This window comes from Strix uralensis, chromosome 1 (assembly GCF_047716275.1).
Source record: "Strix uralensis isolate ZFMK-TIS-50842 chromosome 1, bStrUra1, whole genome shotgun sequence".
NCBI lineage: Eukaryota > Metazoa > Chordata > Aves > Strigiformes > Strigidae > Strix > Strix uralensis.
This window is the reverse complement of record NC_133972.1, coordinates 79,963,270-79,982,062: the sequence shown is the minus strand read 5'-3', so window position 1 is coordinate 79,982,062 and position 18,793 is coordinate 79,963,270. Positions and strand designations below refer to the sequence as shown.

Genomic DNA, 18,793 nt, shown 5'->3' with positions numbered 1-18,793 from the left:
TTGCTAAGGGCCATGGATTCTCCATCACTGAAAAATTTTGATTGAAGGTCAAACACTTAAAAATAAAGGTGAAATTACCACACTGAGTATCCATGTTGTCAGTTTAGTAAGTTTTATTAATGTTAAACATGCTTACTGCTATGTATTTTTAATAAACATGATCAGTTATACACTGATAAGCAAGCCTTGGCAATATTAAGCTGGATTCTTTCCTAACATCGCCTGTTTTTCTGTCTGTATCAGTCCAGAGGTTTTAATAAAATCACTCCTGATTTACAGTGGATTGAGACGAGAACCAGTCCACTGTTATTTTTAGAGTAGAAACTAATTTCTTCAGTCCAGCACACATGAAAACAAGGAGGAATCTGCTGTGTAAGTTTCTCCCGGTAAGATTACACAAAGCAAGGAGTTTTGCTGACTAATGGCTATACTGATAGGCATTAACGAGCAATACATCTCCTAGCTGCAATTTGAACCAAACCAGTCGAGGCTGTGCAAAAAGCCCATTCGCTCTGTACCTTTTAATTATGCTAATGTGGAACAGCTACACGCTAGCCAAATAAATCACAATTCTCATTTAAAAGCTTTTGGCTGGATTAACTACTGTTTTATAATTAGAAAATCGACTTTCTGTGAACCCTAGAACTGAATAAAGATAAGTATTCAGAGTCATAACCAAAGGGTTAAGGGGTTGTGCCCATCTCACTGTTGTGGGAGAAATGCCAAGAAAAGAGGCACTTCAAGGACAGGGCAGCACGTTGATCTTCAGGCTCTCCTCTGGCTGTAAAGAAGGGAAGAAGGGAGCGACTCTACCTGTTCTGCAACATCAGGAAGCCTCAGAAGGATCCCAGCATGGGAGCATCTCCTCAGACAAGCTCAGCTCTACCACATTTCACGTTGAGCAAGAAGTGGGGTAAGGAACACAAGTGGGACTTCAACACCTCTTTACCACTTCTTACTGAGGTCCAGATTTCAGATGGCCAAAACTCCCACCCAGCTATGGCCTAATCCTGCAGATTAGACCTAAAGTCCATTGACTCCTGGATTTCCAATGGTGAACTTCTCCACCTCCCTAAAATGACTGAGTGGCTCAAAACCTGAGTAATATCCAAGCCCTCCTTGGGTTCATAAACTTTGTACTATTCTGCGCTTAGGGCTTCCATGGTCCCTACACAAGGGACCCTTTACGTCTATTACAGAATCACAGAATCATCTAGGTTGGAAAAGACCTTGTAGATCACCCAGTCCAACCATTAACATAACACTGACAGTTCCCAACTACACCATATCCCTAAGTGCTATGTCAACACGACTCTTAAACACCTCCAGGGATGGGGACTCCACCACTGCCCTGGACAGCCCATTCCAACGCCTAACAACCCGTTCTGTAAAGAAATGCTTCCTAATATCCAGTCTAAACCTTCCCTGGCACGACTTGAGGCCATTACCTCTTGTCCTATCGCTTGTTACTTGGTTAAAGAGACTCACCCCCATCTCTCTGCAACCTCCTTTCAGGTAGTTGTAGAGGGCGATGAGGTCTCCCCTCAGCTTCGTCTTCTCCAGACTAAACAACCCCAGTTCCCTCAGCTGCTCCTTGTACGACATGTGCTCCAGACCCTTCACCAGCTTCGTTGCCCTTCTTTGGACACGCTCGAGTAATTCAATGTGCTTTTTGTAGTGAGGGGCCCCAAACTGAACACAGTAATCGAGGTGCAGCCTCAGCAGTGCCGAGTACAGGGGTAAGATCACTTCCCTGTCCCTGCTGGCCACGCTATTTCTGACACAAGCCAGGACACCATTGGCCTTCTTGGCCACCTGGGCACACTGCTGGCTCATTAGCCCAGTGATGAGGGAACCATATCCAATTCTTACTTCTATCTGAAGGTCTGAAGCCATATTTCTAATGTCTGGAGTGAAAGAACTAATCAAAACGTTAAAAGAGAAAGGGAAGTGGGGGTGTTCTCAATACTTCTTGTTGAAGCTATTCTATTGAATGTGATTCTATGCAAGATTCAGCATGTGGCACTGAGAGTGCCACATTCAATGTCATCTAAGACAATGATTGTCAATGTCATCTAAGACAAAGAGGTCATTCTCTTAAAGCCTGGGCAAATGCTGTAACAAATGGGTTAAAGGATCATTCATCTCCAGCAGCATGTTTTGTGGACAATTTATTTTAGTAGTTGACTTGGGAAAACATCTAATGACACTAGCTCGATGACTAGAGTACTATTGTGGGAAGCAGAAGGCATCATTTCAGACCTCTGTAAGGCAGAGCAGAGGACTCAGCCTCTGCCTTCCACATTCTGGATAAGACTTCCATCTTGAATATTAGGGATGGGGCTGCTCTTGCACCCACAGCATGAGTCCTGGTGTCTAGCAGCTGGAAAGAACGGAGATGTGGAAAGTCTCCTCCTTACTCTTTGCTTTTGGTTATATTAGGTACTTCTATTCTGAGTGCAGTAAATTTTGTGGACCCCATGTTTAAAAGGACAGCTCTCACAGTGTTTTCTTCTGGGGCCAAGGTAGTGCACATAAATGTTCTCAGCTTGACTAGGCCATTTGGGTTTAAAAATCAGACACAGTAACAATTACCATCGCAGTGTCTTAAGACCCACTTGAGGTTAGTGCTGGAGTCCACATAAAGTCTCTCCATTCCAAATTCCACCCATCATGCCACCTTACTGTCCATGGCAGAAATAGCTTTCTCAATTATCTCAGCTACTGGTAAGTGAGAATAGTGTCACAAGAAATGTTATCATGCCTGGACTGCAATGTCTAAAAGTGGCTTTGCTACCAGTGAGATACCATTCTCAGGAAAAGGCGATGAGCCAACTTAAGTATTTCACCTTTAGTGGAGCAAAATAAAATGCCAGACCCCAGAGGTCAGAATGGACAATTGATCTGGCACCTGTTGGAGCGAGCACAACAGGGCATGAGGGCCAGTTAAATCAGCCTGGCTTTGATTTACGAGTCACTTCTGACACATATGAGGCATCCATTACATACCACTGCAGAGGCAACACGGCAGATTTTGACTGGGTTTCCACGCCCAGACAGCTCCAGTTCTGCCTTGTCCATCAGGAACAGGCAAGCATCCAGAATGTTTTCTTCAAACTAGATAATAGAAAATAGAAAGGGAAACAGGGAAAAATGAGTCACTTTTTATTCTGGAAAGCAAAGGCAAAGTTATTTTTCATTGTTGTTATAATAGCTGATCAGCTTCAAAATTAGCTGGTCAATGTTTAAAAATACAAGTTTTCTTCTAGAATGATCGCCCATGTATGGCAAAAAAAATGTAAGAGGTTGTTAGGGAAAAGAGACTGTAATTTTCAATTCAATCTCAGCCCAGTTTCCAGAAGGTTGAAATGACAACACAGCCTTTCTGACAGGACATAAAATTTTAAGTGCTAACAAGTATATAATAGGAAGATATTATAATAATAACTACAAGAAGCTAGTCTGCTCGTAAAGGACTTCATGTCCTTCACAGATTCCAGACCTGTTAATTTCAGGACTTCTCTGACACAGTCAATACAATGTTGGGAAGTTGAACCATAGGTGGTTTGCCAAAGTTAATTTGAAGACACTTACATTTTAAAATTAATTTTTAAATCTGTTTAAAATTGACAAGCCAAAAGCTGATTATATAGATTAATCCTGGTCTACGAAACTTAGACATCAAAAATACCAAGTGACCTGAAGTAGTCTTCTTCAAAAATAGAGTGAAAAGGTACAGTTTCTTCGATCCAGCATGAACAAGCACAAGAATGAATTGAGGGCAGAGGTGCCTAAATAGACCAGAAACCATTCGTCACAGAACTTGCCCTGCAATGTATTTCATTTTCCTTAGGAGAAACTGCATAGCAAAGGAAAATACCTCTGTCCCCTGGAAAATGGTAAGAGACAGGGAAACGCACATTAATAAAACAAATATCTCCTAGATACACAGTCTTATATTAACATTCAAGGATGTGACAGAAACTCCACAGAGCTCATAGCCTTGCCGTGTTAGGTTTTGTTCTACGCTTGCATCCTTAAAGATATGATTCACATTAACAGGATTTTTACTCTTATGCTACTCCTAGAGCTGGATTGATTCTGCAACTGTCTCCAGCCTGGTTTAGGGCTCCTTGGCAGATAAGGGAGATTTGAGTTTTGCTTCCTGAAGAAAATGAGCAAGAGCCCAGACAAAGCTACTGCTTTGGCAGCTCAGGGAGAGGCAGAGGAGAAGCAAGAGTCAGGCCAGAGAGCTGAAAAGGAAGCCCAAAGAGGTCAAGACTGCTGTTGATGCTGCAGGGAAGATGGGAGGGAGGGGGATGACATCCTAGGCATCAGCCAAGCTGTGGTATAAGTCAAAAAAGTGGAGGCACCACCGTGTTTCACCACCCTCAGCCATTTCCTGGCCAAGGAAAGTCCTTTTTGCCTCTGCCTCAAGCTTGCCTGGCTCTCATTGCTCAGGGTGCCACTACCTTATAGATCTTTTTCAGCAAATGTCCTCCAAGGCAGCATGTCTCTCTCATCATCACACTTGCATTGAACTGTTTTCTCTGGAGCAGATGTGCATTAGTGAGTTAACACCTTATAGTCTGAGCAAAACTGAACTCATGGTGTTTGGGCAAATAGGGAAAGAGGGATCAGTGTTTCCCAGGGACCTACTCCTAATATGGTATCATCCCTGGAAAGCTGAATAATTGCACAGTATACTCTCCAGTCCACCCCAGTGGTATGTGATATAAATAATCTCAGGTGAATGACTGTGGAGGCTGTGGAGACCCTCCTTCCCAAGGAGAATCCTCAAAACAGATAATGTAAACTCTGGACCCTCATAGCCGTTCTTCCTGCTTCAAATTCACTTTACTTCTGGTCTGGCCCAATGATTTATCACTTTCACCAGGATCAAAATCTGCTTTCTGCACTTCAGGTTATCAGCAGTGCCTAAGACCTGAGTTAAATCAATAAGAAGTTTACCTTGTAAATTACATCTACAGTTTATGAGATGCTGTCAATCTCGTCAGCATATACAGTAAGAATAAAGAGGAAAGAAATTGCTATCGGGGTTGTTGCCTTCCACTTTAGCATTTACAAAATGACATGAATGTTTGTGAAATAACTGGATTAACAGGAGAAGAGATGGGACAAGCTGTAAAGTCTAGCTGCCTTACACTGTTGCAATAGTGTATGATGCAGAGTAGCCTTGACTCTAAAGCCAGTTTTGCCCTTCTTCCTATCCAGGGATTTAAAAACATTAAATCAAACTAAATCAGTTTCCTGCTCTCACTCTTGGCATGAAGGTGCTATCTAGAGGGAAGTGGAATAGAAACATAGCACTTGTAAGGCTGAACGCCCCTGAAATGTCAGAGGAACCAAAGCAGCAGTAGGCAGCCAGGACAGGTGAATTAACTTGGGCCAGGCGCAGGCACTGCCTGCTCAACATAGGCTGAAATGAAAATAAACCAAATAAAGGACCAAGGAGCTTTGGCAGAGCCACCTGGGAAAGACTGCAGATGGAAAACAAGGCATAAGAAAACAGACAGGCAAAGGGGCTCTGTCTGCAGACAGACGTGTGTTGTGTCACAGAGCAATGCCTTTAGTCGGGCTGGCCTTCAGTGGGCATCCTCTTTCATGCTAACCTGTTTCTAATAGACGACCTTCCATTTAAATTAAAGTAAGAGGAGCTGTATCACCTTTTGCACTGGTTGAATTAGGGCTGTATTTCTCACAGTCAGTTGCAGGTAGGTGTGATCTCACATTGCCTATGTTCTGCTCTGACCAAATGCACGTGCCATAAAATTACATTTGCACAGTGGGCTTCACTAATGCAGCTCTATGTGTGGACATGAGACAACTCATGATGGCAACAAGAACTGTATGCCCACCTGTTTTATTTTATTTTTCTCACAAAAACCCTAATGTTAAATGATCAATACAGCATCCAACTTCTGACATTTCTCAGCTAGAGAATTCCTATGTGCCTAGATTTCCTCCAAAGCCAAATTTCCCCTGAATCCCCTGTGGGCTTTTCTGAGTGACTGGCTATTTATGCTTTCTTAGAAGAAAGGAATCACAGTAATGTTACAAGGAACACCTCCATCCTCATTCATTACAACCATGTTTCAACTGGTCTGTTGTTTTTTATTCTTCAGTCCATTTTTCTTGCCTTTCCTCCTCTCATGTTGATGCTGCTGATTAAAGACAGCAGCTGTGAGAATCATCTCCCACTAGTAACCCAGTTTTGAACTGTATGTTCCGTTTTAATTTACAACCTGAGTTAAAGCTTCCAGCTGTCATTGTTCAAAGCAATTTTTTAGCCTAAGAATATTACCATTCACAAGTCTATCTGTATTTTTGTATATGACCATATACCTTTGACCTCTATAACTGTATGTGGCCTTATGCTTTTTACTTACACTGTTGTACAGGGATATATATCACAAATTTAAAATACATACTTGTATGATATATCCATAATACAGGCCTTGCTGTTAGTACTTTTACTCACTTGTTCACAGCAATGCACTTATTCTTAACATCCAGGATCGCTGAAAATGAGGCAGATGAATTTTTTAATGGTTGAAAATTGTCAGGGTAAGGTCAGGAACATCACATCCTCCATCTCACTGAAAGTGAGGCAACCAGAAGAATATTTCTCCATTGCTTTGCAGTTTGAGATGTCTGTTACACCCATACAAAATGATTGATTCCATTAAAACTCTTGGCTTGGGCCCCCTTAGATGCATCTGCCACACTGTTTTCACACAGGCAAGTGATAACAAAAGGTGCACCACAGCACAGTGCGGAAATCAGGTCCTCCAATTTCAGACAACATAGGAATGAAAGTACATGACAAAGGGCTATGGAGCAGCCCTAACCTCCCAGACAGAACCACCTCCTAGCAAAACCAAATAAATAATGCAGTTTCTCAAGGGAGGCTGCTGTTTGTGTCAGGAAGGTGCCAGATTTGCAGAATATAAGCACCTCAGGCCAAGCCACCATAGGCCATAAATTTAGCATTTTAGGACATAAATCCAGCAGCTGGTTTAAGCAGCACCTTCCACCTCCAACCACTCATTCCCCTCTCTCCCTCCCCCTTACATCTGTCACTGAGTGAATCCCAAATCTAGGAACAGATCAAGCCTGAAAAAAACCCCAGGGGGAAAAAAATAACCAAGGAGGTGCTTATTCAGCTAGATCAGCTCTCCAGTCTGATTCACTGCATGGCTGCACAAGCACTTGCAGGGGGAAGGAAGGGCCAGGAGGGGGCATTTTTGGTCAACTTAAATGCACGGACAGCTTTGGCCTCAGAATCTGGTTATATCTGATACATCTCTTATATCTGAGGCACCATTAGCTTATGGAATTGCTTCCCCCCACCACTTTATTTAAGGGTTATTTTTGTCTCAGTCAGGATGATAGTCAGACCCCACAAACAACGGCACTGACACAACCACAGGAATGGTGCAGAGGCAGGAACTCCCTAAGGCAGTCCTGCTGCAGGAAAAAAAAGATGAAATTGTACCCTTAAATAAGGAAACAAGAGAGATGTGAGTTCAAAGAGCTCTCCAGGGCAAGCACACTGGCAATCCATCCAGCTCAAGCTTTGAGATTGTCTTTAGCTGAGGGAAAGAAAGCAAATCAAGAAGGCCCCTTCTGCAATGCAGCACTGGAGAGGTACCACAAAAACTGAATGGATCCATCACCATAGCATTAAGGAAATACTTCAATACTTTTTTAATTCTGCTGTTGTGAAAATCCAGGAGGTAAGATGAGCAGAGTTCACCATGTCCAATAACTGTCCATTGAAGCCCTTCTGAGTGACAGCTAGGGTTAGTTTTGCTCATTTTGATTCTGCTCATTAATGCCTTTTTCCTGTTCTCATACAACTTAACTCTTTCATCCTGTAGGGATTTTCAGGCTAGTTAGTGCTTACAAACAGATTGAGGTAAAACAGGTAAGCAATAAGTCTGATGTTATTGAAGGCACCCCAATACTGCACACCAGCCTGGCAGGGGGTGCTTCCCCCAGGCTGCAAGGGGCCATTGGAGACTGGTGTTGTCTAGTCCAGGCAGCAAAGGGAGAGGTTCCTCCCTTTGTCACTGTGGTGAGGAAATTTAAAACTCTGGGATTAAATCCCAGTTTGTTATAGGAACCCTGTGACAAGATAACTCCCAAGAAGATCACAATTATTTCCACTATGCTGCTAAAACTAAAAGAAAGAGTCAAAAAGCAATACAACCTATTGCTGAAAAATGAAAAAAAAAAAACCCAAACCCTCTACTCTTTCACCAAATTCGTTTGATCCTGTAGCAGCAACAATGCAGCAGCAGAAATACTCTGCCCTGTGGAAACCTCAGCTAATGATCGTAACTTTCAACAGGCAGCCTCTTAGTATCTGAAATATGCCCCTAAAACAAGATCTTTAAATATTAGCTATTATAATATTGCATTGCTGGATTAGGCATATACCCACTTCATACAATTTTAACATTATGCCCCTTGCCTTTCTGAAGGAGAGACTGATAATGCACTCCAGAGCCCACAGTCTCAACCACAGTCTGGTGTGAATTAAACTCACTTGCTGTCCTACTGGGAGCAGCCAGAGAAGGTCTAAATAGCTCACCTGACCGTAACTCCAGCTTCTTGATTTTATGTCATTGATGTTTCCATGGAAAACAATACCAACATCATTCAGGACGTATTCTTCTCTTTCCTTCTTGTCATCCAGATACACAGCATCCTCTGCATCAGTTTACAGAAAATAAATGTTAACACAGTCACTTAGTTTTCATATAGGACAGATAAAAAAATCTTAGCCTATAATACAGTCATTTTTGATGAAAAGTACTCCTCTTCCACCAAGCAAAGCATTACTTGTTTCAACAGAGTACAAGAATAAGGAGATAGTGACCCCAGTTAGGAACATGATACACAACTTAAAAGTATTGAAGATGCAAAAATGCTGACAACTCCTGCCTGTTTTCTCAGGATCTGTAAAGTACAATTAAAATGTCACATCTTATCAAGAATTTTTATGATTACTGTGTACCACTAATTTAAAAGTTGAAGCACCATGATGCAATTCTGCATCCACACAAACAGATCAAAGAACAATTTCAAACTTATTAATGTTAATGGAAAACAGCTCGAGTCAAGAGATCTAATGAAAAATCTGTAGTGCGTTAAAAAAATGGAATACAGTTTTTATAGTGTATTAACAGAAGGGTTTGATTGCTTTTTCTGTATGCAAATTATTGACTGAAGTATCACTCCCCCATGCAGCTTGACTGACCAGCTAATATAAGAAGAAATTCAAGTGTCCAAGTGAAAACTGGAAGTAATTGGAAGAGATCTTTATCAAAACATATACAAAGGGTATATCCTAGATTGGTCTTATATCAAGAGTCAAGAGCATATGCAAGGACCCTCACCCTGCAAACATGATTCACATACGTAAACCCATTATTAACATTCATAAATAACCCTGAATGACATGAAACTATTCAGACATTCACAGGTAAGTATGAAGCAGGTTGTGATTCTGGGATGCTAGAATAGTTGAGGATTTCTTTTCTGTGCCAATGCTTGTATTTTGAGACTAAGAGATACAGCTTAACAACTAATACTATGGGAATTAGTTCATTTGAGAAAATCAGTAATGTGGTACTAGACAGCAAATTAAAGGGAAACAATAACCTTTGATAGTTTGATACAGGAAGTACAAAACTACCACTCACTACTGCCATAGTGGATTTCTTCAGCATCCCACTACAAATTCCTAGATGATCATTTCACTTTTAAAAGCCTATTGATTTGTTGTATTTTGTTGAAATGCAAATCAGATTTGTACTTCCTTCTAAACCTCATCCTCAAAAGCTCATAAAACTGCAATTTGGCTGAAAGTAAGCTAAAATCTGAGCCCTCTAAAAAAATAAATGGCAAAATTCACACTGGCTTCAGTTAGGTGAAGGGTTTTGCCAGCCCTCACAGCTGACCCTGCTGGAAGTTTTGTCTTCTCTGAAGATATATTTATACCTCTATGTCTATATATACAGAAAGGATTATGCATAGATATGTAACATAATGACCTCCACATTGGTGTTCAAAGAATGATAGGGAAGCAGGTGTTAGATATAAGAAGCCTTTATTGCATTTGAGGAGATCACCGCTTGTTGTTATGCTTTTGATAGGGTTGCTGTACAGGCTCTGCAGACTACGACTGAATCCAAGCAAATGGAGAAGCAGTGGATTTTACTGGGTTTTCCCTAGGGTGGGCAGGACTGAGACCTACTCTTGCATTTGGCGGGGTGGTGGTATTCACCTGGTTGGGCCATCAAGAAGTTTCTTTAAAGGCTTGTCACTACCCATGATCTAGACAACCTGTACCCAGGCACACAGCAGAAGATCATGGGTTTATTATATTCAGAGGCTACCAGGTGAAAGAGAGCACTAAAACTTGACAGTGAATCAAAAAGCTGCAGTCATTTATGCCAGCAGGGACTCTCATACTTATGCAACTGTATATTACATGACTTTTTGAGGACCAGCTCCCAGCTCTAAACCAGTTCTGCGTAACATCCCACTAAATATGTTGCAGATGTTCCAGATCATCTAGGCTCTGTTTCATTAGGCCGTATCTGCCTGATTTGCTGATTGAACAAGTATATGCCTTCTCTCACTGAGCTTTGTATTTCATTAAAGCCCGTCCACACAAATGGTACAGACAAATCATTTAAAGAAGGAGAACTCACACCTTCTTCTGTACAGTTACGCATTCAGTGGAGTGTGTGCATATGCCTTATTGACAGCTGTTGCTTTCTTTCAGGGATTGAAAATATCAATATTGATCTGGTTTGTATCAATTGAGATGCTTATGTCATTTTGAGACTGCGTGATCTTTGTTAAATCAGATGAAAATTGATCAACTTCTCTGTCAATTATTTTAAAATATTTGTGGTTTTTGATAAAGTAAAAAGGTCTTTTGTGTTTCACAGAAAAGCAAGCTGCTTTGATTTTTGACAGCTTTCACTACCCTTGAGATTGTTTAGAAGAAAACACAAGGCACTTGTGACTACTTTGATGCTAAGTGTGCTCTGCATAGTACAAGTCCTAATTATTTTGTGCAAGTGGAGGTTCACATCCGACAAACAGAAGAATTCCACAGAAATGTGCTGGGTTTGTTTGTTCTTTTTCTCTAGCAGTTTAGGGGTTTTTTTCACTCCTTTTATCCTGGGAAATTACAAAGACACTAGCAATGCTACAAAAAAGCAAATTAGCCTCTATGCTTCTCTGAAGATGGATAAGTTGAAAATAACTTCATGTGAAGAGAGTACAGCAGGCGAGGAATCCCACTGAACACAGGCTCCTTGTAAAAGAGATGAGGAGTGCAGAGCATCCCTTTCAATTTGGGAAGGTGAACAAGCATGAGGGGACCCTACCCAGTATGGGGGGACGCCATCCCCAGCACAGCAACTGCCTGGAGTTGGAAATGCTATTTCTTCGCACAGTGACTGCTGAGCATAGCGGCACCAGCAGACAGGTGGAGGTGGCAAGGTTGCCCTGAGCACCCGCCTTCCCTTCAACATGCTCCCCTGGGAAGCCAGGAATGAAAGGCTGGGCCTCACTGGAAGCACAAAACTCCCAGGGATCTTGCTGGGATGAGGACAGCACTGTGGCAAACACAGAGCTGCAAGAGCTAAGCACAGTTATCTACAAAACTCACTCCACCCAGGACCAAGATCAGTATGCTGCCTTGTAACTGCTAGTGCTTGCCTACATTAATGTAGAAAAAGGATGAAGCTCTGTGTGAATTTTGCCCACATGGAATCTATGATACAAGAGATCAAATTTAAGATTTAGCTATAAACACAAGAAAATGTTATTGGGGCAAATTTGGATGACTGGTAACATGTGAGAGGAGTCCAAAGTCAACCACATGATACTAATCCTCAAACTGCATTAGGACATTTAAGCAGCAGAAATATGCAACTGACTCAATAAAGTTGCAATATATTTAATTGCTTAAATATAACGCCCTTTGCAGGAGGCTTGGGTGAATGAAATACATACCTCAGCCCACAAAGTCTGCAACTTGCTCAGATACACTATGGATCTCCACCTGTGAGAGAGCCACACAAGTCAATGCAAGGCCCTTTCCTGATAAGCTCTGAATGTTCCCCAGCAGAAAGTTGCTGGGACTCAGCACCTTCTTGGAAAGAGCTCACAGTACCCAAGATCAAAGGAGCCCTTCGCTGCTTTCATGTAGTCTGATACCTGTACAAGTTAAGTTAAGTTATCCTTAACTACTTGCCATTTGTAGCTTCTGTTTCAGAACTGAAGAGGGCTCTGCATGCCCAAAAGCACATCTGTTTTTCCCAACTATGTCAGCTGGCTGAAGAAAAGTTGCTGCCTCTCCTCACAGGCTTTACCTCACTTAAGTAATGCAAATTTCATCTGAGTATGTGAAATCTCAACTAGCTTGCTGAATTCCCAGATGTTTGGGGCTGGTGTATATCATTTTGCAGGATCAGGCCCTGCATCTACACCCTTGAAGTATCCTTGGTGATCAGTGTTAAATGTAGCTAAGGGAATAAGAACATATAAAAGCATCTGATGATTTTGGAAGCAAAGTACTCTGTAGTTTGACTGGTAAAGTATTCAATCTTGTTCTGAAACAGCAGAAAAAAGAACACAGCCCTGGCTGGGAAGATATGTCAAAACTGAACTACAGTCAGAAAAGGAGTAATAAGAAAGGGCACAAATGCCTCTGTCTTAAAGAAAAGCTCATACCGACACACTGATGTTTCTCCAAAATGATGAGTCGGAAAGCTGCACTAGACACTGACAGAGCCCATACTCTGCTCCATGCAATAACAATCCCCGTTCATTCCTGGCATCAGCCTTCTCTCTTTTTAATGAGGCTTTTCACTCAGACTTTTCTCCTTAGCTATTAACCCAACAAACAAGTCTAGGAGATTTTCAAGCTACTGTTTTCTCTGTACTTTAACTGCCTGAGTTTTTATACCCTTTTGTCATTCCACTGAACAATCTTTTCCAACCAGGAGATAAAGTGTGGAGAAACAGTCCCTGGTTTTCTAACACAAGGATGGGGGAAAAAGCAGATGTGGGAGCCAATTAGCCCAAACTACCTCAGAGTAAAGAAAGTAGGGGCAAGAAATGAGAATAAATCCAAATCCAAATGAAACACGAAGAAAACAAAAACTACAACAGTCAGCAAGGGACAGAACCTGAAGTCACTGAGACACACCTGAGCATGCAAGCTGGAGATGAAAATGTGGTTCTCCAGGGGTGACCCCGAGTTGCCTCCCCTGGGCCTGGGGGCACATAGCACATCCTTGCTGACCAGAAACTCTCTTTTGCTTTCCTGGGGCAGAACTCTTCCATCAGCCTTGCCAATGGCTGCTGCTGTTGGAGGCAACTACTGAATGTCTTGCTCCCTGCGGCTTTGCTCCATGCTGTGGTTTTAATCTTGCTGGTTTTTGGCCCCATTCAGCTCAGGTGTGAGGGCATAGGAGAGCAAAGCACCCACATGCCATAAACAGAGGTGGATCAATCACACAGAGCTGGTGGGGAAGGAGGTGCAAAGAAGGGCTTGATTTTCCCCTTCCCACACCCTGACTAGCACCTTGAATCAGCCTGTATGGTCCCAGTTACACCACAGCGGGGTAGTCAAGCCCCCCACATCGCAGTTTTTCTCCATATCAGGGCTGTATGCAGCCCTAACTAGTTGTATGCTAGTCATGAGGCAACCTGAGGCAATTTAAGAAGCTTTTTCTTTGGGGTTTATCCCTTTCCAAAGAGGTGCTGAGCCACTGCAGAGTCACCATGCTGGCTAACAAACTGGCTGTTATGATACCCAGGACTAAAGACAGGGGATGTTCTACCTTGGGGTGGAGAATTGCACCTCCCTAGCTGGAGATATGACAGGCTGATGATGCCTTCACAAACCTTTAGCAGTTTTGTCTGCTCACCGATGGGTCACATCTTTGGCAAAGATTCCTCTCTTTCTATTATACACTATCCTTCCTCTCCCAGACTTAATTCTTAACATGCTGCTCTAAGGTACCTACCTCTATGCTGCTTTCAGGAGTATCTCATGGTGTTGCAGAGTCTTGGGCCCTGGCTTTCACTCCTGTTCCTGCTTAACTAACTCTGCTTTATTTAGTGTTAACATATATCTTCCTAAATAATGTATAAGCTAATCATTGCTTATATTCCCTTGGACCAGGGGCAAGTAATGAATTCAGCACAAATCATTCAATGTACTGACAGTAGTGCAGCTGAATAATGGACTCTATTAATAACACTAAACTTACTCATCACTCGGTAGGATGGCCCTTGTTTCATACAGGATTATTTGATGCAAATACTCTGGTAAAAATATTGAAATACGAAGGAAGGGTGGCGGGAGAATATTAAAGTTAGCTGGTGACCTAAATATACAGCAATATGTATGACTTGGAGCCTTACAAGTGTCGGAAGCTGAGACAGTGCTACAGCCTGTCAGAAGGCTGAGCCAAACCTCTCTGGTCCTCCTTGCCCTCTCCTTAAAGCCACACATGGAGTTCATTGGGTAAAACACAATTCCATCAGCGTAAGTGCTGATTTTACCCAGGATCTAGGGAGATTAAAAAAAAAAAAAAAAAAAGTTGTTCTTCAACCCACTGGATTATAAAAAAAGGCTCATTTGCAAAATGTTCTGTTCCTCGTATTAGACAGGGTTGGTAGTAATCAGTCACCACTAAAGGGGAAGTTATAAGGCAAATGCTGTGTAGTGGCAGGAAGGCACCACCAGTGATGCCACAGCAGGTTGACTTCATCCAACCTGTGCAGGAGCAGCAGCTCCCATTGAATTCCTGCAGGCAAAAGCTGCAGATGTTCAATTCTAAATGTGGCTATCAGCAATGTAACTCAACAGAATATGGGACACTGCCACATCCTGCCCCACACCAAAACCCATAAAAACCATGCCCGTATTGACTTGTCAGTTTAAGGCACACACAGGCAAGCAGGAGGCTCACGCTGATGCCTGTTAAAGCCAGAGCAAAGCCTTGGGGTATATTTACTATGAGAAATGGAGCATCATCGCACTGCCCGAGCTAGTAAACACAGGCTTGGCCTCATAAAACTGCAGAGTGCAGCTAGAGCACAGGCACAGATCTACAGCATGGAGCACCACTCACACAGGGCTATTCCCCAGCCTGAAAAACTTGCCTCTTGGCAGAGTTACTATATAATTTTCAGACCCAAACTGGCATGTCTCCAACCTCCTTGGCTCCCCTTCCTGGACCACCCCCTCCCAAAACCCAATAAGCCTGGCAGCAGAAAGTGTGAACCTTTGATAAGGTACTTACGCTGGCACCAGGGATTGAACAGGATGTAAGTGTCGGTTGCCGAGTTTCTGTGTGTCCGGAGGATGCCAAAGGGAGTCCAGACAGCAATGTACAGGCGAAACTTCCCAACAATGCAAGTGGCAGAGGACATGATGGTCAGGCGAATGGAGTTGTTCTCCTTGTGTGTAATCTTGGCTCCCCACTCGCCAGGTTTCAGCGCATTACCTACTAGGATTGGGATGTAGGTCCCTTTGTTTTGCTGTGGGTAGCGACCTGGAGAGAGAAGTGAAAAGGTTTGCCTTGTTTTGACAGTTTCTTAATTTCATGTCAGTCCTCAGTCCCTTCATCTTATTTTCAACAGAGGTGACAAGTTTTAGTGGGCGGAAACCACCTGCCTCCCTCATTGCTTCACACAGTGCCTGGTCACTTGGCAGTACAGCCACACGAATACATGCAACACCTCCCAGCAGGCAGCCTGTGCAGACACCCCCATCCATCTTGCTCCAGCAAGCTTCAGTCTCACTGGCTTGGGCACGGTGAGGAGTGTAGCCCTGGCAGCATAAGCAGGGGCTGTTCCAGGCTTTCCTTGCTCATCGCTGTTTATCCTAGTGCAGTGAGCTGCCCTCCAGCTTGTTCCTTGCCTTGGTGTCAGCTACACCATTGGTAACTTTGATGTACCCACCACCCTCGTCACTAGCATGTAAGTGGGCACAGACTTTGGCTTTGGGGCTCTTTATCAGAGCAGAACCTCATTCTTCTCACTGCATTAGTGCACTGACAAGCAGAGACCAAGTGTTCTTTTGTGCCAAGTACACACAGATGGAAGAAATAATACAAGTCAGTCCACCAGCAGATACCCAGTGCTCAGTTCCTCCCAAGCATCCAGTCCTCACTGACAGAGTGGGAACCAACTCTGGACACCTAGAGTATAGATGAGCGCATCTGGGTTGGACGGCCAAACTTTGTCTGCAAGCAATGGGTCCCAAAGTATGACACACCTCCAAAGTACCGCATGTGATAGCCTACCTCATAGTAAGACAAGTCACACACCAGAGAAGCCTGTCTTGCTCTGCCAACTATAAAAAACATCTAGACGGATAGGCTACATGTAAACATGTACACTGCCAGTTTTCAAAGTTGTGTGAGGATCCACCCTTTGAGCCTGAGGTAGAGCCAAACTATATCTGGAAGCCAACCAGCAGCATAGACAGAAAAGACACTTGTGAGAAGGCTGCGTTCCTTATCTCATTCTCAAATCTATTCTTCGTTTCATATTTTAGGCTGAAAGTCAGACTCTCTCATTCAAAAATAGGGTAACCAAAAGCAATGATGGCAGACAGAGAGACAGACTTCTATATTTTTCATTCCTACTATTTAAGAACTTCAAAATTAAACTCACAAGGGCGTTGAATTTCTTGCTTATTTTTATACAGCTGATGTAGAGATAATCCCAGATCTGAACACTGCTACATTCTGGGAAAGGACAACTCCAGCTTTGAATTTGAAGCTCGTGAGCTGCCACAACAAGAAATCTGAGACTACTCTGCGTCATCCAAGAGATTATTCGGTGCACATCAATTTCCATTTTGCAGATATTCAGTGCACCTAAATAGCCCACTTTGCCCTGTTGTCTAGGAACGCTGTAACCCATGAAACCCATTCATATCAGTGAGGGATGCAACAGAAGAGAAAGACTTACAGAAGAAAAAAAGGACTAGAATAAGAGAGCAAAATCAATAGAAAACACTAGAAGATAAAGCACCGGACACTTCAAATATAAGCTGTCAAAGGAAAGCCAGTCTAGAGAGAAGAGCCTATAGAGGTAACAAAGATGAGAGCTTTGTGCCTGCTAACAACTGTGATCTGAGAGCTGAACATATCCTTGTTCTTTGTAGTGAAACTGGGTATGACCCAGCTTGCCTCTACAGTTGATATTTTACTTCTAGTTTTGACATAATTGTTTTTTTTTTAAAAACAGCCCACGCAAACAAAGCAGCAGAGCAAACCAAGTAATTGAACTGACTTCCCTGAAAACCATTAACAAGTGCTACTTTTAAAAATACCTCCTTCAGAAAGGTAGGAGTGGGGAGAGATTACTATTTTAACATGGTTAGGAACTGACATTATTACCTTCACTGGAAGCTGCACATTGGTGTAGGAGCCTACTGGGGACAGAAGGAGCTGTGCTGTGGCAGGGACTTTGCACCACCACGTCCATGTGCACCACATACACATGGAGAGGCTGCAGAATCACTCCCCAGTAAATCTGCCTATAGGAACCAGATAGGATCTCAAAGAGGTCATGAGGCCTTTGGCAAGATGTTCTTATGGAAATCTCGTCACTGGCACCCTCATAGCAGGTTCTGCAAAGTATACCAAGTCTCCAGTATTCTCACTTCTCTGAAGCCCTAACATGCAAAACTCCATTTGCACTTCCAAACAAAGGTCCCTTTTGCATGCAAAACCACAGGACACCCTAATATACCTGTTGCTTGACAGGAGGGAGGGAACACCTGTAGCTGCTGCTGAGGAGTATGCAAGGTCCTTTCTGCCCAGAGCCCATGCATGCCCCACACAGCTGCTCCCATATAGTAAGAGAGAGAAGTCACTGCACTATCTTGCTCATCCATGAGGAGAAGACACTCTGGGGTAATGCCTGAATCCCTGCAGACATAGCAAAGATGCCAGGGAAGGGATATCCTAGAAGTCAGGATAACCTGCAGATGTTAAATTAAACAGTAAATACAAGAGAACAACATTTGCTTCTGACAGACAAGGAGGGTTCTGTGCTCGCTAATAGTTGCATAAATCCTGAACCCATGAGGAAGACTGGGAAGAGCCCTCAAGAGCACAGTAAGCAATTTTCAACGTTGTCTTTGAAGAGAGGACAGGTTCCCTAATCTTCTGAAACAAAAACCGAAATGCAAATGGAAGAGGAAGGTAATTGTTACTCCTGACAGGAGCTTGTGGAGCTGAATTGTAATCACACATCTAGACACCTGACATCACCAGCCACACTAGTTTCATACACACACATCTGTTGTCTTGATACTAGAACGCTATAAAGCTGAGTAACTTTGGCATTACATGCTAAGGTTGCTGGCAAAATAATCCTTACATAGGTTTATCAACATCGTAGGGAAGTCCTCTCAGGATGGCTTGGCCATTTGACTTTTTTCTACATCTTGAGCACACATTTTTGGCTGCAGTGAAAATGTAGGGCCAACTTTGGCTCATAGTTGGGGTACTGGTAATGTCAGCCCTTGCTCAGAAGGGATAACATGCAGCGGTGATTGCATTCTCTGTGTTAAGAGTCTCTAAGGAAGAAGATTCAGTGTCATCCAAAGACTCATTACCAAAAGCCTTCGAACGCTTGGCAGAGCACTCTCTGCAGGGTATCTGGTGCTAACCCAACCCACAGAGAGGCAGGAGGGTGTTTGGGT

At 43.0% G+C, this 18,793-nt stretch overlaps 1 protein-coding gene across 7 annotated transcripts in view; it reads right to left on the bottom strand.

Moving 5' to 3' along the window:
- F13A1 (coagulation factor XIII A chain) overlaps positions 1 to 18,793 on the bottom strand; it is a 124,563-nt gene that overhangs the window by 33,436 nt on the left and 72,334 nt on the right. For all 7 annotated transcript variants that reach the window (XM_074872499.1, XM_074872459.1, XM_074872509.1 and 4 more), the window contains 3 exons: positions 15,372 to 15,623; positions 8,621 to 8,739; positions 3,010 to 3,117 (listed from right to left, as the gene is read on the bottom strand). In XM_074872499.1, coding sequence (XP_074728600.1) covers positions 3,010 to 3,117; positions 8,621 to 8,739; positions 15,372 to 15,623 — 479 coding nt within the window. The remainder of the gene's footprint in view (positions 1 to 3,009; positions 3,118 to 8,620; positions 8,740 to 15,371; positions 15,624 to 18,793) is intronic.